Source organism: Phyllopteryx taeniolatus, chromosome 3 (genome assembly GCF_024500385.1).
Source record: "Phyllopteryx taeniolatus isolate TA_2022b chromosome 3, UOR_Ptae_1.2, whole genome shotgun sequence".
Lineage (NCBI taxonomy): Eukaryota > Metazoa > Chordata > Actinopteri > Syngnathiformes > Syngnathidae > Phyllopteryx > Phyllopteryx taeniolatus.
In genome coordinates this window covers 31,101,642-31,124,754 of record NC_084504.1, presented here as the reverse complement: position 1 = coordinate 31,124,754, position 23,113 = coordinate 31,101,642, and the positions used below count along the sequence as shown (strand labels likewise).

The window sequence follows — 23,113 nt, the reverse complement described above, 5'->3', positions numbered from 1 at the left end:
AGGATCAAGATATATATTTTTAGACATTCATCATTTTTTGTTTTATAAACTAGAGCTGTCGTAACAGTTAAAATGAATACATACAAGTTTCCATTCTCCATACTTTCCACACTTCCTTAGGGACCCTACTTTTTGCATGACATAACAAAATAAAAGTATGAAATCAATAATGACTGAAGATCTACAACCTCTTTTTTTTCCAAATAAAGCAATTTATTCATTACAAACATATAAAAGCAACAAAACAATCTATAGAACTTTTGAACAAAACCTCCAAAGTCATCACTGCAGATGTAGATTCTCATTTGGGGTTATTTTAGTAGTAACAATTCTGAAATGATGTTACAATGTCAAAGCTTTCCATGTGACCAAACCAGCTTTTGCCATTTCTCTGTAAGGAACAACAACGAGAACAAAAAAAAACAAAAACCATGGGAACAGAGTTTATAAAAGACTGAATCATTCACAGTGCTGTCTTCACATCAGTGAATTGTAAACATGTTTGCATATTAGAACTCACTTCAAAAAACATGTGAGCAAAGGTCAGAGCAGAAAAAGGCAAACAACATTTTCCTGGGTGACCGAGTGTCATTCAACTATAAATACATTCCAGTTGAATTCTGACAAGAATGCGAGATTTGCACATCTCAACAGATAATAATGGGAGCGAAAGGGGGCCAATAAAACTCAATTGTCTTGACTTAGAAGAACAATTAACATCACCAAATGCCCTGAGGTGCTTGAACTAAAGGTTAAGAAGAACTTTAATTATATTAGATTTGAGTACAAGAATGTCAGTAGTAGGGGAGAGGATAGGATGAAACACATTTCCGTTTTGGAAATAACAAAATAATTGTCATAAGCGTTCTTTTTTTTCTAGTTGAAAAAAAAAATAAAATCTTAACCTGAAATAACACCTTCATTGTTTTGTGAGCTGCTGGTTACACTAAAGCAGTTTTTTGTTTCCACTTCTGTGTCTGATTGTCAACAAAACCCCAACGCAGTTGCCCAAGCGTTTATGAAATGAAGTAATCCCTTCTCAGCAGAAACAAAAACAAGATAACACCATCAGATGACAACTGTGGACAAATCGCTTTCCCGTCCTGTATTGTATTATTATTTTTTTTTAGTCGGCTCGAACAGACGATTGAAGCTTTTGTCTTTAAGTTTTTCCACGTGTCAAGTGAGACTGTTCACATCGCTGGTGTCTGCTACTCGCTGTCTTTGTCAGGCGCACCTGTGGAAACAAAGAGCATCGCAGCATTGAAGTATTGCTCTGAACAATGTTACTTTTTTCTTACGCAATTTGCATGCAAGCACGAGTCTGCTGAACATAAAAAGGTGTGAGTGACAGGCAGGAGCAATGAAGGGAAATCGAGGCAGAGAGAGCAGCCAGAGAGTGACGGACCGAGTTGTGCCTCTAGAGCAGCGCTGAGTTGGTGTCAGAGTCCGAATCGTGTCCAGGGGCGGGGTAGGGCTCGTGGGAACGGATGGACTTCTGAGCCCGCCTGTACTCTCGGTACTCCTGCCGGAGAGCGTTGAAACGTGCCTCGCTAAGGGATTGGCGGTACTGGCTGCAAGGTGGGTCGGAAACAGTTGGGCAGGCTGGGGGAGACGGGCCTGGGGGAGGGCATGGGGGACAGGTAATGCATGGGTGGAGGTTATGGGAAAAAGCTCACGATAATCACAGCACGTAAGGGGCAAGCACATGCGGCACCGTCACATTTAACGCCACTCGCATTGGCACATGCAACAAGATCAAGAAACTGACATCACCTTTGTTTCTTTGGTCCTGGAGGCCAGCAGGTTGACCACACGCAAGCCTCCCTGCGCTTGTCTGAAAATCTGCTTGTGACTGATCAAACCTCAAGGCCTCCAGGACTTCAGAGTCCACACATGCGTCAGCAGAATCCCACTCATAACTCTCATCTACTGATGTGTTCCTTCTACTGGAATACACAAAAGCAAAGTGTCAGAATGATACAACAGCAATACACAGGAAGTGAGACGAAAACAGTGTCATTTTGGCAACAAGAATCAATCCCTCCACGTTCCGTCTGTCGTCTTTTTCCGCGTGAGGTAACGTTTCACCTTTTCGATCTCCTCTCAGGTGGGTCCAGCTCAGCTCTGTGCCGCTGACTCTCCTCGGTGGTTTCGGGGGAGCTGAGCAGTGTGGGAGTGATGGACAGTGACTGGCGGAAGAAGCCGGCACTGCCCCGCCCGCTGCTCTGACTGGCATAGCTGGCCCTGCCACCTTCTCGGACCTCCCGAGGCTCGGTCTCGCCCGCCCTCCTCATCGTTCGCTCTGCCTGTCTGTAAGCGTCCCCTTCCCTCTGAGGGAAAGGCATGCAGTAGGGTGAGGGCCAGCTGATACCTCTGGGAAGGTAGGACCTCGGCGGCCCCGTTCTGGGGTCCATCAGCCTCACGTTCTCTGGTCTGGGTCCTGGCCAAGGGTGATGACTGGGGACTGGGATGGAGGTGGACATGGGGAAATATTTGTACTGAGCAGACCTCAGTGTATCTGGATAGGAGGGCGACCACCTTGAGGAATCAGGGAAAACGGTCGCCTGCCTTCGTGGCTCGCAGTGTTCTGACATTGGAGACAGTGAGCTTTCTCTGGGTGGGTACATGGAAGGAGTGAAGTAGGAAGGACTGGATCTTTGTGCACACGGGGGTCTCTCTAAGCTCCCCATGGTGGGACGCCTGAGGGGGACGTACTCTCTCCAGGAAGGACCTGGCCTGAGAAAGGAAGATGGAGTGCGACCTAAACTGTAAGACTTCACCCTGACTTCCGGCTTTGGGAACTCATCCCAGTAACATTTCTCCGAGATGTATGTCCTCGGGCTCTCAAAGTGCTCCCATCTCGGGGAACCAAAACTGATAGATTTCTTAAGGAACGGTCGGGGTGGTCCCATACCTGAGCGTGTTCTACAAGGGCCGGCGCTTAAGGATTTCTTCAGAAATGGCACCGGGGCTTGACTTATTCGCGATGCAATGTTATTGGTCCTGTTGCCCTGAGAACTTTGTCTTTGGGTTTGCTCTGATAAAGGCTCACTACTGTCCACAAAGCTGGGAGAATGTTTTGACACGATATCTACCATGCCTTTCGCGGCACTGAGCAAAGTATGAGCTGGTCTGGAACCAAGTCTTGACTCAGTGTTTTTAGTCTCAGCCCGAATCTGTGTTTTTTCATTGTATAGTTGTTTGCTTGTTTTTTCTGGAGCCGCCGATAGTGGACTTATGTCGTCCGGAAACCTTACTCGAAGAAGAGACTCCCTTGCTTCAACCTGAGGCTGACAGCCATGTTTTTCTGGCAAAAGTGATGGTTCAAAGCAACCCTTCATTTTAGTTGGTTCAGTTTCTGCAAATTCCTGGACATGAACCTCCCAGTTTTTAGGCACTACATCAGGTTTAACCACTATGGAGTCTCCAGATTTTTGGTCCAAACATTGTCCAGTAGAGTCTGTAAGCTCAGGTTCTTCCACAGGTTCATCTACACTCATCTCAATAAAACCTGGGAGGCTCAGGTATTCCAGAATCGCACTTGTCTGCACTGAGGACATTTTAGGAGGAGATGCAGCTGGCTTGGTCTTGAATGGCCCTGACATCCTGGGGATAGAAAATTGGGATCGTTGACTTTCAGCTTCTTCTACAAGAGTCAATGTTGACATGGGGCTGGGACTATCGGAGAAAAGACATTTTTCACTCCTCCTGGAGCGTGCTCGGACACCTTCTCTTTCTGATTCAAAGCTTTGGTGCTCATCGCAGCCTTTATGCTCGCTGTCTCTGGCATTTGATTGAACTTGAGGCTCATAGGGTAAGGTAGAGATACCTGAGGGACCGGGATCCCTTGTGGCTGCGTATGATGTTGAAACAGTAAAAGCTGGACTTTCAGAACGCTTACTGTAGACCAAAGGACTTCGAGAAGCTGAATCCCAATTCCGACTTCCATAAGCATATGAATTCCTGGACCGAGAGGGTGCACCTCCAACACTGTTTTCCCTTAGCCCGTGTGTCACGGACTTACTACACATATCCGAATCTCTGTGAGGACTCAACGACTTGGCTCTGGGCGATGTCGCTAAACATGGAACGGTGGGGTTTTCAAATGTCACATCTGATGAAGGCATTGGAAGGGAGGTGTTCTGAGTCACCTGAGAATGTGACGAATCAAGAGTAAGAGAGTCCTCTGCAGTTTCTGCACCCGAATGAGAACGCTGTAACTGCTGTAATACTGCCAACGTGATGTCCCACTGGCTCTTTGCTGGAACAAGTTTCGTTATGGCTGTAACGGGGCTAATGTCCCACTCAATGTGAGAAGTAGGAACTCTGTCCGTGGGACTACTCGTGCTCCCAAAGTAGCACGCCCGTCGATAGTCTGCAAGCCGACTCGTGTGGCCTAAGGGCTTGTGTTTTTGACGGAGCGTAACATCTTGTAGTTTCCATACGGGCTCTTCATCTGACTGGGCAATGCTACACTGAGGGCCTTCTTTCCATCATCTTGGTTTCTGTTATTGGTTGTATAGCGTGCGAGCTCACGCTCCATTTGCTCCCTCTCCTTGGCCAGTTGGATGCACTTTTTGACGCTGTCGCTCTCCAGTTCACTATCAAGTTGTGTGATTAGTGTGCTATTATCAGTAAGCTGACTGGCCATGGGTTGATAGCCTAAGGACTGTGGTCGGTCTGCGTCTCGATCCAAAATGTAGGTTCTCCTTGACAAAATGGGGAAAAGGTCTTCAGTGCGGGCTGGCGTGCGATGCCTTTTCAGAGAATCGCAGTTTTTTTTCTCGCTGGTGTCTGAATAGAAGCTCGCTCTTTCCAGGAGGTTCTCCGAGCCATGTTCCTCATCAGAGTAAAAGCAGCCATGACGGGAGAAATTCCGAGCAATGGCCCGCACTCTTCCAGGAGAGGAGGAAGGCCTACTAAGCTCCAGGACATCCACGCTAAGTGGAGAATCCTTCTTCTCGTCCTTGTCGGAACTTAAGATACTTGATTTTGGGGAGTCCCGAAACGATGTCCGGTTGCTTCCTGAGCCACTTGCGCCACCATTACTCTGCAAGATGTCCTTCAAATTTTTCTTGTTGGAGGGGCTGGAACTCTCTATCAGAGGTTGGATTATGAAACGTCCATCTGGGCCTCTGTGAATAGACTCCAAAGATGTTGGAGAGGGAGCCTGGGACCCCAAGTGGCTCTCGAAGAGCGTGTAATGCGGCGGCGGAGATGAGTTAGCCAAAAGTTGCTTGCGCTGGTCTTGATATTCTCCTCGACTGCCTTTATCGAAGGAGGAGCGGTCATACTGTGAGGAGGAGGTAGGGAAGAAGGGAATAGGAGGACACAGCTTCAGCTTCAAGACACTGTCTGGGCTGCGGGGAGGAGAGCGAGCACTGAGGGGAAAAACACAGACAGAATATAAAATGATCATGATGAACACTTTGGAAATGGAACGTACGAACTATGCAGGAAGGAATTAAAACAAACATATTGACGACATGAGACACAACAATTTAAACGTATTTGCAGTTTTCTTTCTGTCAGCCGTATGATAACATTTAATAATTACACATTAAATCAATTGGGACACTTACTCTATGGATGGACTCTTCTGGAAAGCAGATGGAACATCTATGACAAGAACATCGTCATCAAAAAAAGTTGTCCAATTAAAGAGCTTATATACTGTTTTGCGCCTATATTTGTCAATCCTGCTTCACCTTGTTGTCTCTTCCTGCGCCGACGCTCTCTCCAGTTTCTCATGTAGCAAGCTGTTGCCAATGAGAGCACAATGGCCATGAAAAGGAAGCACACTCCTCCGACCACACCTGCCAGGAGAGGCCCAGGGGCGAGCTCCAAGAAACTCGGGCTCAGCGGGTAAACCTCCATCCCTGTCGCCCGATCGGTCAGATCTCAGTTAGTCAAGTTTTCATTTGTATTTTGCAATAATATGCAAACTTGAACTTCTGTAATTGACTGTACCTGCAGTAGATATACTGACAAAATCACTCGGTTCACTGCGCACTTGATTGCTGTGGGACATCAGCCGCAGATCGTAACGAGAGTCCTGAGAGACAAGAAGATTTGATGAAGTCATCTTAAGCAACTTGAGCATCAACAATGCCGTTTAGAAATAACCACGATAGTAAGACATGAAATCAAAAAGCATCTGTGCACGCAAACCCTGTTTGATCTCAAGAGCCAGCAGATACTAAGAAATACGCCTTACGCGAAGCAGTCCCTGTACAAGGACTTCACTCTCATTGGCACTGATGTTGCTGCTAAGGACGAGCCACTGGCCCTGATTCCGACGAGCTTGCAGCACAAAACTTGTCAGCGGAGGGGATGGATCCGCAGGCGGTGACCACTGGAGGAGAACACCTTGTCTGGTCCGGTTAGCGGACAAGATGATGGGCGGTTCCAGTGTGAGTAGAGTGGCGATGACAGTCGGGGCTTCTGTCGGCACAGCTAGGAAGGGAACGAAAGATTTATGCCCATGCCACTACAAAAGTGGCTAAAAATGGCAGGCTGCAAAAATAGTCACAAACCTCGGGTTCTTACAGTGACAATTTGACTGAAGGGTCCAGAGCCGAGTTTATTCTGAGGTAGGACACTGAGCTGATAACTGGTCGCAGCCAGAAGACTGCTGACCAACAGGTAGTTCTTGGATGTGGGCACAGGTAAAGACGCCCATTCGTGTTTACCTCTTGACGCCTGCTTGACCCTGATTTCAAAGGAAGAGAAATATTAGCCACTGGACTCCCACGTCGCGAGATGAAAAGTACAACATCCGTTTACCACACGGTGAACTTCTGGGTGTATCCGCCATCGAACCCAGGCACCCAGGACACATTCGCTTGGTTGATCTCCGTGTTTACAGATACTGAAGAAACTGCGTGAGGACTGGTACCTGAGAAACATACAGAAAAGACACAGAAATACATGCTGATGAATCCCCCATTACATCGGTTTCAAATGCTCATTTTGACACGGACCCACTTACCCAGCACCATGACGACAGTGCCTGCGCTGGCAGTTGCGACACGGTTTGAGGCCAAGCATTCCCAGCCCCCGTGGTGGTCTTTACTGAGAGGCTGCAGCAGGAGGGAACCATTAGCCAACACAAAGTATTGAGAACGGGGAATCGAGCCAATCTGGTAGGGGAGACATAATCCGTTAAAAAAAAAAAAACCCAAAAAAAGCAGACACATTTGTACAAATCTTATATGTTCATGAGCAAAAAATGTGCACCTTGCTCCATGTTATGTTCGGTGCGGGATCTCCACTCGCTTCACAGGGGATGACCAACTCTCTGCCCACCTCCTGAAGGTACTCAGGCCGAGGAGGCACTTGGAATGCGGGCGGATCCTGGAACAGAGACACAGCCTCTGTCACATTGCGCAATGTGCGGGGGGAAAAGCGCGGAAAAGCAAAAACGCAGTGGGAGAAGCCTTGCGTACCTGCAGAATGACCTGGGTGGGCTCCGACTGACCCATGGTGCCGTAGCTGTTGTATGCAGTGCAGCTGTACATGCCCACGGCGTTGTCATTCGCTGTCGCTATGAAAACCGAGCCCTCCGAGTTCACCATCCAGCCGGGGAGCTAGATAAGTCGCAGATGTCAAAATAATCTCTCTACTTCTGATGTGAGACAGTAGTGTAACATCTCACAACTTACATTGTCGAGATTTAAATCGTTCCCATCTTTGGTCCAGTTCACATAGAGCACAGGGGGGTCCGCCTGGACAGGGCACATGATGACCCCCTCCATGCCAGAGGGCAAGTAGGTTTCCCTGGGCATTCGTACGACTCGAGCGGGGTCTACCATACAGTCGGGAATTTGCAACCAAAATAACAGATTTATGGCACTAAACGAGGACTAGTTTTTCACACAGATGAATTCTTACGTTTCACTTTGAGATGTGCTGAGGCCGAGGGCGGAGTCAGTATCCCGTTTGTTGGGATACAGGTGTAGTTTCCGCCATCTTCTGGGATTAAATTAGGGATCAAAAGGGTTCCGTCCACCAAAACCTTCACTCTGGACTTTAGCGACCTAAGACAACACAAACAAAGTCCGTTTCTACATTTTTTGTGATCAGAAAGAACATCATTTTAATTTGAATCTGTAATTAATTGTATTATCAAAGCTTTGCAGTGTATGAGTATGTATGACAGTAATCATATATATCTTTTGCTTCTCTACGGAATCAGATGAAGGAATCATTGTGTTTTTGATCTTGTAAGACATAAGATTCATCGAAATGTAATAATTGGCAAGATAAATAATGCTACTATGGATGATAAGACTCACTCAATATGGTAAACATTCTGCCCTTGTTTGATCCACTCATATGTGAGGTTGGAAGGGTAAGAGTCAGCCTGGCACTGCAGAAGGGCATCCTGAGACATATTGAGAGTTGTGTCCTCTGGCGAGATGATGATGATTGGGGGACCTTCATTGACAAAGTGCAAGACAACGTCAAACAGCAGCCGATGTTGCAAGTGCAGTGCACACCTGTACGGATTATGTCCCTTATTGTTGTAATATGGGGACACGGACAGAAGGTGGCACTACGGGCCACTGATTCAAATCGAATTTTCTGTTTACGGTACTGCATTTCCAAATGCTCCAAACCGGGTTTCGCTGGCAAATCTCGGCACGTGTTTAACGTACAAGAACACCTTTTGTCCCTTTCCATTAGCAACACTCACCTTTGACCTGCAGCTTCGTCGTGTGCGTCAGGTTGCCCTCTGAATTGGAAACGTGACATTTATACACTCCGGAAACGCTCCTTGTGGCTGAGGCCAAAGACAAGGTACCGTTGAGCACCTGAGAAAGAAAGAAATAAAGCGCCCGAGGATAAAAGGAAGGGAGAAAAGTTAGCGGACAAGACGGCTATTGAGTACTCGTCAAAGCAATTTGCTGCAATCGAATCACAAGGTTTCAACTTTCACAGAAGTCTCGGGTTTGAATGGAAATGTATGAATGCAATACAGTCAGCTCCCTCACTTTGATTTTTTCACGTTTGTCAATCGGGCTCTCATCTTTGTGCCACACGACGGTCGGGCGCGGGTTGCCCTGAGCGCCACAGCTGAGCGTCAGCGAGTCTCCGAGCAGAACCTCCACAAAACTTGGTGGCGTCTTGATAAACACCGGCGGAGCTGAAACAAACATATTTCTATTTGGTTACATAGAAAGGTAGTCGTGGTTCTGGCCCTCATACAGCAGAGATCCGGTGGAAGTTGTTTGATAAGAAAAACATATTGTTACATATTGTCTTTCTGCTCTTTGCGTCTCTTGGACCATCTAAGATCAAAATAAATGCAACATAATCTAAACACAAGATTCATTTCGTATTGGGATTACGTCACCAATTCTTTTGTGGCATGTATTCAAATGAAATACAATATGTGCACTAATGCACCACTGTTACGTACAAGAATGAAGAGTGTCGTGTGGATATTTGCAACCTGATGCCCCACATGGAGGCCTTTCATTGATTGAGTCTGCTTCTCACATTCAATAACTTCACGTGCTGTGTGGCACAATTGTACAAGGATAAGTGACCAGTATCTCCAATTTGAACACTGAACAAAAAAAAACCTTCAGGACACACAAAAGGCAAATGTTTTCTTGCGACAAGTTGTGCTTATGTTGTACACAACTGTGAATTTGGTTTAGCCTCACGCTGCCTCTGATGTCAACAATGGAAGTGCCAGCAAATGAGCGGCTCCCGTTTGGGCAAAAGCCTGCCGCGCTGCACCTGTGATGGAGAGGAAGGTCCACGTGCCGTTCTGGGAGTCGTCCGTTTTGGTGTCCAGGAGCAGGATGCGGCACTCGAACCAGCCCTCGTCCTCGAGGGTCAGCCGCTCCACCAGCAGGGAGGCGCCGCGGGTCAGAGAGACACGCCCTGCGGGGGTCCGAGAGAGGAGGGGGTCAGCGCGACCAGACGGCCGCAGTCAGCACATGCACGAGTGGAGCTTACGGTGGAGATGACACAAGCATCGTTGCACAATGGCCACAGCCAGTCGTAAAATTTGCGTCCACTAACAAAAAAAACTGTGCCGCTCATATTTAGAACAAATAATTCATTATTTATGGCATCAGGAGAGATAGCAGATCTATCTCAAATTAGAGTCCATTATTAAATGATGTAATGATTTGTAAGGTTGAAATGATATGAAAACACAACATTAGGGCCGCAACTAACAATTACTTTATTAACCCATTAATATGTCAATTTTGATTAATCGATGAATCAGAATCAATTCCTATCCCTTCTTTCGAAAACAGGACATTATTTCAAATTGACAGTGCAGAAAATGCTCAAACAAATGAATTATGAGTCGGTTCAGGTTAGAAAATGGGGAAAAATGTTGAGCATTATTTTCCTCGGTAAAGGCAAATCTTATTTTGACGAAACACAAAGATAACACTGGTCTACAAGAAATATATTGCGAAAGATTTTGCGGCTCATTTAGGACAATTTTGATGTGCTGAATCCAAATATCACATCGGTTTTGCTCAATCAGGTCACCTTTTTGAACAATGGCGACATGTTTTTGTTTCCATGTACAGCTAGTTTCGTTTTCGAGGTTCAAATAAATGGAGGTTCGTGCTCGGAATTTGAAACAGTGATGACATAATATTCAAATTACAGGTGCTGACTTTTAACAATGTCTACTATTCAATTTACAGGAGGCAAAGATTGTTAACATTTGAAGAATGAACTGTTGACGACATGGCATAAAAAACTGACCTGAACAAAAGAAACAGATTCAGCGATGCAAAAATGTCCTAAATCAGTTGAAGAAACATAGTTTGTAACCCAGTGTAATCAGTCTGCTTTCAGGAAGGACTTCAGAAATGGGACATGATTTTCTGTTCAGAGGCTGACATTTTGAGTATTTGGACTAAATGATGAATCGATTATCAGAATGGTTGTGGATTATTTTGACGCTCGATCTTGGAACAGTTCAAACTGGCAGATGCACGCATGCACACTCCCCCTTCCCTGTACTTCTTATACTTCTCTTCTAGGCTTTGAAACTTGATCTGTCGGTTGCCTGGTGACTGCAGCCTGAAGTTACCCCCTCCTCTATTTCTTTCCTTTTATTCTGTCTCTCAATGAACTCTTTTTTACCCCTTCAATCTCAGCCCTTTTAACGACAGGAGGGTGTGGGCGGGAGGGGAAAACACACACGTTGTTCACACCGCGCCGCGGCCAAAGCAGTTTGAAGGTAAACAGAGTAAATATTGGGAAGTTCCCAGCATTCCGTCATTCTGGTTTGCAGGGGGGGGGGGGGGGAAGTTGTCGTATGTAGGCTAATTGTAACGTCTGTTTACTCCTTTTTTATACTTTTATCATGCGAGGTATTCAAGCTAAAGCTGCAATTCTTTACTTTAATCGATTGGCACATCACCTCACGTTATATTCTAAAGCAGAGCCAACACAGTCAGACAGTGAATAAGAGAGAAAATAATGACAAAATGTTGTCCAACCTTGCAAGCAAGCAAAGCACAAAGGAACATAATGTCTTCACTATTGACTTCCCCTCACAGAGAATCGTCTGGAACGGAGTCTGAAAGCCACGAAACTCATTTAACTTTCGACACGGCCTCAAGACAGGGTGAAACTCCCGCTGTGAGTGTAGACGAGCAACAATGGCTTATAATTAACCCTGCATTCCTGACTGGGGCTGTTGCTGCTCTTAATGGTCACGTTTAATAATTGACTGAACTCGTCAAGCCTTGGACGGGCAATACTCGTCTCTCGAGACGTTCCATTAAACTGATGCCTTGAATCCAAGGTCAGCATTGAACAAAGAAGCGGGGCGGGTCACGGAGAGAAGAAATGTGCAGGAAGAACAGGTGAGGGAAAACCTCAGGCATGTTGCTCTTATTTCTCGACGCAGGATCCTTCCTATCCACTTGGATATGGAATGAAATGCAATTTGCACTCTGAGAGGAAAATCGGACATGAAAATCACAAAAACAAAACTAATACGCTTATGGCTAACGGCTCTTTAAAAAAAATAAAATAAAGTGCTGATCTCATGGGTTCAGCGTCACGTGGCAGCGTGTTGATTTTCAAAATTTCACCGCTGAGGGACTGCAGCTCCTCCGTTGGGACGTTTAACCCTCGCGCTTGTCCATCAACGACAAAGGGACGACAGCCCCCCACGCCGCATGCTCGCTCGTTACCATAGCGACGAGACCGTTTAGATTTGAATTCAGTTGCTGTAGAAACATGGCTGCATGGATAGGGGCTTGTTGAACATGCAAGCGGGAAAATTAGGAGCCTCGAGACAAACAAAAGGCGGAAAAGTTTTTTTTTTTTTAACGTTCTAGTCTTGGAACTTGAACTCAAACTGGCTCAGCTCTATATGGCTGCGTTACATGGGCCGACGAGCACTAACAATCATCCATCATACGAGAAGAACAACAACCAAGGAAGTGAATGAGAGGTTGTGGAGAGGTTACTCAAATTGTGCGCATCAATAATCCGCTGACAACCAATAAGAGGCGAAGCCCCCTACAGACACATTCATCACGCCCTCGACTTCAAGGGACAAACGTTATTAGACAGAACGGCAGACCGAGCACACGTTCATCCTCTCGCTCCTCTCCCTCCGAACCGGCTTCCTTAAAACCGACCCTTGTCCCTACAGGTCAGCGCATCCAAGTGGAGATGATGGGAAGGCCTATTCACAGGTGCCGTGTGGATATCGCCAAAGAAGCTAGACTCAAATTCTCACTGTGTGGTTTGCAGGCTGGAGAAGAACTCGCATATCGGAGCAAAGAATTCCGAGTTCCGTCTAACTAAAAGATGTAAAATTGCCACCAAAACTTGACTGAAACACGGTTCATGAGATTATCCTGTGAGATACATTATAGCAAGAGAGGAAGAAAGATTATTTAGTTTGGAATAGCATCAGCACTGCTTTTCTTTGTCCGTCCGTATGTGCGTAAGAGAGCGGGGCAGGGGTGCATTGTGGGATATGTTTTGATTTGAATACAATCATAAGTCTGGGACCCGGCCCCACGCTTTTGACAGCTCCCCCCCCCCCCCCTCCACCCTCGCGTTCCCCCAAATTTCCCTCTTCAATCCTCCTGTCCCCCTAATCACTTTAAGCCTCTTCTGAATAGCTCTTTGTCGTGATCTAGATTACAGTTAACTCTGCCCCTCTCACTCTGTCCAGCTCCGTTAACCCCTGCGCCGTTAAGCATGCCCGCCTCACGTGCCAACTTTCACCACAGGCATTGACGCATGATCACAGAATATTTATTATCCTTGAATTTTAACTTTCATGACTCTGGCCTATGCTCGTCATCTGAAACGTGATCAGTGAAAAAAAAAAAAAAAAAAAACTTGGCTGCTGCTCCAAGCCCCCCAAAAAAAAAAAAACACAACATCTTTGCCAAATACTATTTTGGAATAGTTGTAGCAGGAAAAAAAGGTTGTTGTAGGATGAAGAGGATCAATTTCACGTTGCCGGTGTTGTTCTAATTGTGATTTTCACTTTAAGCAACAAAAACAAACTATTTAGTCTTTAATATTATTTACTGCACATTCAGCTAAATTCACCTCACGGGATTTGGATTATTGGTTTCAAACACCTAAGGCTAAACTACTTAACTGAGGGGGGGGGGGGGGAACAAAAAAACTGAACTTTTCATCACGAGGAAAACAAAATGTGTGGTCTTCAATCTGTCTTTGATCGCTTGTATCCTCTAAATAACCTCCAACACATTTATGAATACACTGCTTTCCATAATAAAATCCAGAATTGGCATCCTGTGTCGTATTAAATCATCTGTCACTTATTGTGCAAAGTACAACTTGGGCAAAATGTCCATTTTAGATTATGGCTTTATTATTTACAGATTTTTTACACACTTTCATATCACGGCGCTCAACACTCCCAAGTCTCCCACTCAATCTCTGTTTCGACGTCCCGAATCATCCAATTTGACTTAATTTGATGTAAAATGATTATCTGTGAACTACAAATTTGACCTTTGTTCATCTATCTATGCCAGCAATGTGTAGCGACAGGCAGAATTATTAAATGCGATGGAAGACGCGACCCGTTGCCAGTTGTACAATAAAATAAGTCATAGCTTGCTGTGAGCATATCAGCTTTGTGTTCAGCTAAACAAGCCCAGAAGTCAAATTGTGAATTAATTGAGACCAGATCGTCATTATTTCAGTATTTCTACTTTTTGTGATATTTTTCGACCATAAAATGAGTGCCTTGGATCAATAAAGGTTGGGAAACATTGTGCTCGAGTACTGTTTGCTCTTAGCATTAAGCGTCCTGTGCCGTTCCCAGCTTGAATTGTTTAACCCATGTCGACTTTCTGATCGCTTCAGTGTGTATTTAAGACTTGTATTTTCACTCTTAGTGCTCAGCTCTTGTTGAATAAGCTGAAGAGTTTGCCTCATACTTTTGCATGGACTTGATCATTTAAGCTGCCTTTTTTTTTTGGAATATTTGGACTTCCTTGCTTGCATGTGATAATGTCTTTGTGACATCCATGCTGATGGACATGCATGTGTGTGGGTGTGTGCGTGCGTACGTTTGCGTGTGCGTGCGAGAATGCCAGAACCTCTCCCATGCTCAAAGGGCCCACTGAGAGTATAATGAAGGCCTGCAGAGACTTGGGGGCTTGCCCATTGTTGTCCTAGCCTCAGGTCCATGATTTTCCTCAGCGCACGGGAGCCATTTGATCTCACGCTGCAACAGTAAACCTGCCTGACACCATCAGACCCCCCCCCCCTTTTTTTTTTTTTTTTTTCTTCAACAAATTCACCTCAAACAGACTATAAAAGCGTGTCAGCCGGAGTTGATCTGGCCGTTTCCTCTGTTGTGTGTTGACTGATGTTCAGCGCTGCGGGGCATGCAGGATGTGAAACGCGAGAGGGCTGAGGGATGCTAATACCTTTCGGATTCACTTGAAGCGGACCACCACGACTGGTGTCACAGGAAGGATGCCGTCCTGTAGTCTTCTCAAATACCTGATACATCGATTTAATGGCTTCAAATAGTCGCGCTGGATATCGCTTGCTCTTTAATTTCACTTTGAGACGGAGCAGTGTGAGGCAAAGTTTGAAAAGGCTTGTACAGCTTTATTTACCTACACTGAGTGTACCAAAGGTGGACCACAAAACTCCATGTAGTCTAGTCTGGCGCCGTACTACCGCTTGTGTAAATCCGCCTCTGAACAGCAGGGAAATTCTAAGTTTACGGTTATATTTAGGGATTTGAAACTTCAAAGTAGCAGTACCACCCCGGTTTAAGTTGCCGATCTCAGACAAGTAGGGACAACGTTCTGGAAACTGCCACCAACTCAACAGTCATCGTAAAACCCCCGCCACTGTAATTGGAGGGTAAGATACATTTGAGCAGCAACGCTGACACGCTTCACATGCTGCCATCTGCCTCCAGTGGGAGGGGAGGCGGAACGCTCAAAGGAGATAACAACACACACGGGATGGCTGCGCCAAAATACCGGGATGTCCCGGAGAATGTTATTTACTCCGTCAGGGCTGCAAAAGCATCAGATGACCGCTCAGAAACAATAGCGTCGTTCACGGCCTAACATGCATAACATGTAGCCCAATTGCTCAGTGGAAGCAGCCTGTTTGTGGCTGTCCCTGCCCTCCCTCGATCAATTCCACAAAGGTGCACGTTACGACACCGTAGGGGCTTGTCGACATTTTGCCGGTCAAACGCAGCGCACATGTACAGCGCGTGAGCGTCCGAGCGCATTTCCATGACCTATTTGGGACAGGATGCGATGTTGGGTGTCCTAGTGGTCCTGTTGGTTTTTCTAAAGCGAAGGGAGGTTGTGATACCCCTCTTTGTCTTTTGTTTAGGCGCAGACAATGACGGGATTATAGGGCTCCAGCAAGAAAACTCCCATTATCCGCCATGCTTCATCCTTCCTCCTCCACTCGCGATCTCTTACTGGGTCACCCCTCTGCATACTAATAAAAAAAAAAAAACGCCGAGCCCCCACCTGCACTCTTAATCCCACCGTGCGCAGCGCTTCTTGCACCCTCCCCCTCGGTCTTTGCAGAGCTGCCCCACCCCCTTTCATTGCCTCCATTTAAACATAAGCATTCTCGCCCCTTTTTTCCCACTGCTTGTGCTCAGACAGGAAATCCACAGACTGAATACCTGCTTCAATTCTCACTGTTTGAATGCGTGCAAAATAAAACTCAAACGACTGACGAAAGGCCTCATGGCCAATTTCCAAAGTTTCAAAGTTCCCGTTCGGGGACAACATTTATGACGGTAAAATGTCCTTTGTTTAGTGAATGAGAAAAAGATTTAACACGAGATAAAAAGATCTTACCCTTGTAGTTGGGATGAACTCGAGGAGCGTACACTCCGAATTTGATGAGGATAGGAACGCTGTAACCGAGCCGCACCCACTCCACCACGTGCAACGGGAAGAGGTTTGGGCTGGCGGCGCCCTTCGATTCTGGAGCGAGACTGCAGCCCAGCTCCGCGGAGGCCCCCTCTCTGCCACGAACCGCTGATGACAAACCTCGCGACACACCTGGCAAAACGAGAAGATATGATAAAGCACATGGGCGCAAAAAGACACGCACAATATCGGGAAGCAATCAAACCCTATCCACCATGAAGTTCCCCATACAGTATCGTGAGTTTGCCATTTTGTCGTGTCGTTCCAATGTGTGGCGACTATACCGCTCGTAATGTATCCCACAATGCATCTTGAAAAGGAATGAAAAACAACGCTCACTAAAAAATCCAACATATCCCAGGATGCATTGCGCAGAACAGAAAAATGATTTTCCACTTCCACGGGATTGTTTGATTTTCCGCATGATACAAATTCACGAGTTGTGGTGCAAAAACATCTTTAACATGAGTAGAGCAACACATCACAACGGGGATGGACATAAAGTGCTTTGTTTGTATTGCTTATATAAACTCCACTCATCTTAAAACAACATGATGTTAGAATTGATTTGCTCACTATTTATTTTGGGAGGTGAACCAGCAGACGGTGATCCAGTAACTGTGCAACAGCGATGCCATATTTAACTGCGTGCCCCCAGTGGTGTTCAGAAACATTTTTTTATAGCCTACTATATAAAAATCCCTACATAGGGAAATGTGTGACTGAATTCCAAAGACAGCCTTTGAGCCATTTAAAGCGAGTAATGGCTGCCAGACTTTGGGGTGAAGTGCTTACTATTGTACAAATATTGTCTTTAAATGTGTTTTGGGGTGAGAGAAGCAAATGGAGCGCTCACAATTTGGAGCGGCGCTTGGGCGAGCAGTTCCCCGCGCGGCGCTCGCTGTGAACGTGCCGCGCGGGGATTGTAAGACAAGGATGTGCCATTTGGTGACGAGATCTTACGGTGGCAAACACACTGCAATCCCATTAGCGGCACCTGGAGTCGCCTCTCCTCTGTATCTCGGCGAACTCCCTCGCCGCCATGTGCTCACGTGGGCGTGCGCGCTACCGGGTGCCAGTGTTTGCTCTACTGCTCATCTGGCCTGGTCATGGCTTTAATCCCGCAGGGGGGGAATACTCAGGCCTCGGCTGTGTGCTCTCTCCAGCCGACCTCCCCACCACCCACTGGGGTACACACACGTTTAGAAGACCAGCGCAATCAATCCCCCGACCCCCCCTTACACACGCATGCACTAAAAGAAGCATGCCTGCGGTGGAGAGCAGCGTAAATCCCAGATTGATCTAATTCCACACCCAGAGATGTTATTTAAATTGCATTTTGGCCCCAATTCTCCGTCATTTAAGCGAATTGCTGTGCTATAACCCTTCCTCTTAACAGAGGGAGCTGTGCCAGTGTGCTCATCGTCCCGCTGCCTACACCGAGCGTGGACAGTTTAACAGCAACACGTGCCAACAGCTGAACGAAGCTTTGACTTTGGCAGCCAATTTGGCAAAGCGATGAAGGCACGGTGACCAACACAAGCTACTAGTCTTTTAACCGAGTGTAAATAGCCAGAGCCGGCGCCGCTTTGTCATTGAACGCTAACATAAATGAGAATAAGCTCAAAATCTTCAATCATGAAAACCCAAAGTTAAAATGATGCTCTTATTCTGATTTTCAAGTGTGCTTAAAAAAGAGTTAACGGGTTTCATTGGTAATGTAATGCAATGTAATACGCTTAGTTCCCGGCTTAAAATGTAGTACATTATTGTACGGTTTAGTGCTTGGGTTGCTTTAGTCCTTGTACGCAACGTAAACAAACATTTTAGCAGTTGTCAATTCCAGCTGTTTGAATTATTGACCTGTCTTCATGTAAAAGCTTGACAAAGACAAATGAAGACTATAAAATACATGCATTTTATTTGCATTCAAGACTAAAAATCCATCTTGGATTCGCATACTCACTTAGCAGAAAGATGGCTAGAGCGGTGGTGATCGCCCGACGCCGCCGTCTCTCCAGTCCCATGGCCGTCCGTCAGACAGCGCCGCGCATCTCCCAACCTACGAGGCGAGAGCGCACGTACCAAAATACTGCAGCCATTGGCAAATCACAGAGACGCCGCATCATCTTTCAAATGTAGTCCTTCAAATTAACAGCAACTACTCAAAAAAACTAAAAAATGCATGTCTGCGTTGGGGTTGGATGAAGGCAAAATACATTTCCAGCTAGTCGCGCAGATATTTTTTTGATGATATACAACAAATATTCTCGCCTTTGACTGTTAAAGGTGCACATACAAGAATAGAGCAAACTATTGACCTACTTAATGGTCAAATTAAAACAAGAACCTTTGCAGCTACTCAAGGGCCTCATCAAGCTCCTCTCCAGTTACTTCATTCAGTAACCAGAATTCCATCTTAACAACCTGACAGTCTTTCAAGCAAAATCAGAAAGTTGTTATTCTTTGAAAGTAGTTGAGGTGTTCCATATTAGCTGCACTAAATGTCAACGTTGAACCTATTTAGCCTGAAACTGGACACGTGACAGATGCAGCCGACTGAAACATGAGTCGATGAGTAGCGAAGAAACAGCGCCGTACACCAAATCATCAAAAACAAAATCAAATATTCTTTGCTTTGTCACTTGTCGGTGAACAGGAGACCCGACCTTTCAGTCCAGCAGCTAATTCAAACTAACAAATGCATTTGCAGACCTCTCGGTGCCATAAACGGCCCTAAACTCAATGTAAGTAGCTCCCAAAGAGCAAACATAAGCCAAAGAGCTGATACACCTGCAGCACGTGCTAACCGCGCTGACACAAATTGCTTTGGATCTAGTCATGCCTTAGCCTTCTGGGTGGTATATTTGTGGCACCTCCACTAATCCTACCCCGCTGCTCCGAGTGTTAATAGTCTCATCGAATTAGAGATGAAATGGTGAGACCCATCAAGGACATTGAATGATGTCTGCTGATGTCTGATTTTCCACATCTAACCTTGCTAGCTGCTTTCCATAGATGTATTTCCGAACCTTTATTGAGCCAAGCCACCCAATTGACATTGCAAAAGTCTCGCCACCGAACAAAAATGTGCCAAAAAGCAGGAATACTGAAATGAGGAACTTGTCTCACTTTACTCACAAATGGACTAACTCAGTGTGAAACCTTGGACTGTTTCATTGAACACAAAGGTGATGTGCTCGCAGGAGGCCATGTCCTTATTCTGTTGTATGAATGGCAACAGGTTCATTTAACCTTCTGCCATCAAATGGAAGAGCATTTCATCGATCTGCTTGTCACCGTACGTCACTGGCATAGATAGATGAAGAAAAATACGTTTGTAATTCCTAAATAATGGTGTCAGACAAATTCAGTGAAACTGGACAACTTCCCGCGGCCCCCCTGCTGATATCTGACGGCGGCACGCAAGTGTGTCACGGCACCACAGCTGCAAAAGCTCATGAAATATTGATGCGTAACAATTATTCCAACTTGGTGAAAATGAAGAACTGTACTGTGTGACAGTGATTCTTGTATGTGCCGGAATTATTTCGCTTGGCGCGTACGAGGTCGATCTCCAAATGTTCCAGTTAAACATTCCCAACAGCGCTGCAAGTATAATAAGTATGATAAGCGTTCGTGACTACGTACGATACGTACTGACTCTCTCCTCCACTTTAACACGAGATAAAACTTGTCATCCTGGTCTTTTTGCCGTAAGCGCAGGCGCTGCCTTTTCTTGTGAACGCTCACAACCGACAGAGGCTAAAACACCTCGTTCGGTCGCACCTTGACTCTCACAAACGCTCATCGAAACAAACGGCACATTAGCATATTTTGAAGTCGTCACCCGTCACAAATCAAAAACTCAAAATAGCGACAGTGAACATTCCAAACTTCACTCATTCGTTCACTCTCTTATGTTCATTTATTATATGACTGTAAACAATCAATCCAACCACGACTAGTCGAACCAGCCTGTACAACAATCGATTTATGGCTTGCGTACCATGGCACAGCAACCCGCTTTTGCAACTGTATTGACTTTGACTTGCACAAAAGGAAATGAGCTTGGCAGGCAGCGGGCACACGAGCGGCGCGCTGGTCCCGTGAGCGGGAGGCCTGCTGTGCGTGGATGAACCGCCACAGCGTGCATCAATAACTGCTCATGACAAATGATGGAATGTTTTTACTATCAACTTCGCGGACAGAAATTGAGCTCACGACATTTTGGCATCAAGTGCGATCGCTGTATCGTACAAATCGACAGCGTAGGAAACTAGTTGTAACTCCTTGTGCCACCTGCTCCCGAAGCGCGGGGGGTCAGCTCAGTGCCATTAAGCTACTTTACAGACATGATAAGCAGGAGAACCTTGGATTAAAAACCGCAACTACACTAAGACACTTCTGAGCTCCATTTCACTGTTGAGCATTTTTTAACGGGGCCTAACAAAAAATATAGAGGAAGAACACCCATTCATCTGTTCTCTACAGTGCCCGGCCTCGTTAGGGTCACAGGGTACACAGCCAATCGCATACGACCAACCATGCGCACTCACATTCACACCCGCATTCTTCGATGAACTGAACCTGCGTGTTTTTTTATTAGATAGACCCGCGCGAGCACCGGCGAGAACACGCAAAGGCCGCGCGGGAAGGCCAGAGCCGGGATTCGAACTCCAAACCTCAGAACTGTGAGGCAGACGTGCTAACGACTTCGTCACCTCGCTTCCCGTCGTGCAACAAACGTGTATATTTAATTTTTTAAGTATGCGGCGCGTTGCCTCCTGTTTGGCGTCGGATTGAGTCGCAAACAGTGAGGACATGAAAGCAATATGTCGGGTATTGCAGTCAGACGGCATCCCCCATTAAATCCTGTGGTACAACACAAAGGATTACAGGCGTTAGGAATGATGTGAGCCTCTCACATTCCGCATCGACACAGGAAAAAGGAAAAAACAAAAACTTGATTCGTGAGTGTTCTGTGTTTCAAATAAAAAGGCAAGACTGCACATAGCTGCGTGTGCTGCAGCAGGCAGATGACGCCGGCCCGTGTGAAAATGAGCAACAAGCCCTTTACATCTGCACCCCTTCACTCCATTGTGCAGCTCAGTGCTCCTTGCCACCACCCAGACGGAGCTCCTGCAAATCACAACAGGCGCATCTTTTGTCTGACTCGGTCAACTGGAAAAGACAGAGCGATGAAAGACAATTTCCCTTTTACTCGTTTCTCACGCTTTCAATCCGACGAGCCGTGGTCACTCAAAAGCCACGGTCGTGGTAAAAATTTCAAAATACAACTATTGGAGATGACAAGATTACTAACATGATGTTAGTTCACATGAACTATGGTGCTATGACACAATGCATTCATGTTATATTTTAGGCAGGAACAATAATGTTGAAATACCAATGATATTAATCCTGTTTTTTGCTTGAGTTTTTTTTTTTAAAGTTCACTATACAGTGAATGGCCGCAGAAGATGCTGCATGCACATTTGCTTACCTTGCTTCAGGCACTTCTGCACTTGGAAGTTGAATGTTTCAATCCATGGATGTTCGACTCGTCTTGCAGATTCACTTCAAGTTCATTTCATCACTTTGTGAAATAGCGTTTAAAGACCTTCAACGGGTTGGAAAAGTAGTCACATTTTCTGCAAAAAAAAATTAATTAAAAAATAAATTAGTCCTTCGTGATGATCAGACTTTCCAAGGATAGAAATTCAAGAACCAACCATGAAGTCCAGTCTCGGGCAGTTAAGTCCATTTAAACTTCGCGTTTATAACAAGACTCTTCTGAATTCAAACTGGCTGAAAGTAGCTCAAACCATAAGTCATGCTGGGGAACAAAAATAAATACTATTTCTGAGAAGAAAAGCTCACTACACGGTGCACCTTCCCTTCATGTGGCCGCTCGTTTCAACGAGGGGGGGAGGGGGGTGGGGCAAAAAAAGAGAGAGAAGCACCGAGCACGTTTCAGGCCAAACTCGATGTTGATACTCGGACTCTCGCCTCCCATTAGCAAGACGCCCTCCTCCCATCGCAGCGAAGCGCAGTCAATACCCGCAAAATCAAACGCACTATGCGCTACTTCCTGTTACAGCTTTCAGAATTAACTTCATAATAATAATAAACAAAAATAAACAATCCGCTGCAGGGTATGACACATTATACAAATATTAAAAATTTTATATACTGAGACATTGGTGAATAGGGTAGGTACGTTGTATGAAAGCTCACTAGAGACAGTCTTAAGTGAACTTCAAACGCTTTTATTTTGAAGACAAACTACCGCAATTCCGTCGACTAGCCGCCAGTCATCGTGAGCTTCACGCAGCGGCTTTTTGGGCGCCTCACACAAAAGCGTCTTTTCGTGGGAAAGAAGAGTTTAAGAGTCGTTGTTCCGACGTAACAAAAGGCAAACAAGTCTCCAGAAGGTTGGGGGATTGTTGCCGCAGGCCGAGATTTATAACAGTTACCCAAACGCCAAATGAAGACAAAACAAACGTAGAAATCTGACATTTGACGCCATATTTAAAAACACACACACGCGATTTCGCGCGCTCAGTTGGCTAATTTGGAGCCCAAGAGGAGCAAAATGCTCCACCGCGATTTTCTCGATATGTACACAAATACGGTATATCGGCGTCTTAAATACACGAGACATTCAGAAAACGCGGGTG

General features: G+C 45.8%; 1 protein-coding gene across 1 annotated transcript; it reads right to left on the bottom strand.

The window, feature by feature from the left end:
- Positions 1 to 177: 177 nt before the first annotated feature.
- Positions 178 to 22,376, bottom strand: igsf9b (immunoglobulin superfamily, member 9b). Its single transcript, XM_061768581.1, is given in 24 exon segments — positions 178 to 1,237; positions 1,409 to 1,620; positions 1,777 to 1,949; positions 2,092 to 4,471; positions 4,474 to 5,384; positions 5,586 to 5,622; positions 5,712 to 5,882; positions 5,974 to 6,058; positions 6,221 to 6,459; positions 6,540 to 6,715; positions 6,790 to 6,901; positions 6,995 to 7,145; positions 7,243 to 7,359; positions 7,452 to 7,592; positions 7,668 to 7,810; positions 7,897 to 8,042; positions 8,301 to 8,442; positions 8,702 to 8,819; positions 9,000 to 9,151; positions 9,754 to 9,900; positions 16,356 to 16,562; positions 18,397 to 21,572; positions 21,937 to 22,084; positions 22,166 to 22,376. Coding segments are annotated over 21 exon segments (6,009 nt in total). The 5' UTR covers positions 18,458 to 21,572; positions 21,937 to 22,084; positions 22,166 to 22,376; the 3' UTR covers positions 178 to 1,237; positions 1,409 to 1,420.
- Between the last annotated feature and the right edge of the window lie 737 nt (positions 22,377 to 23,113).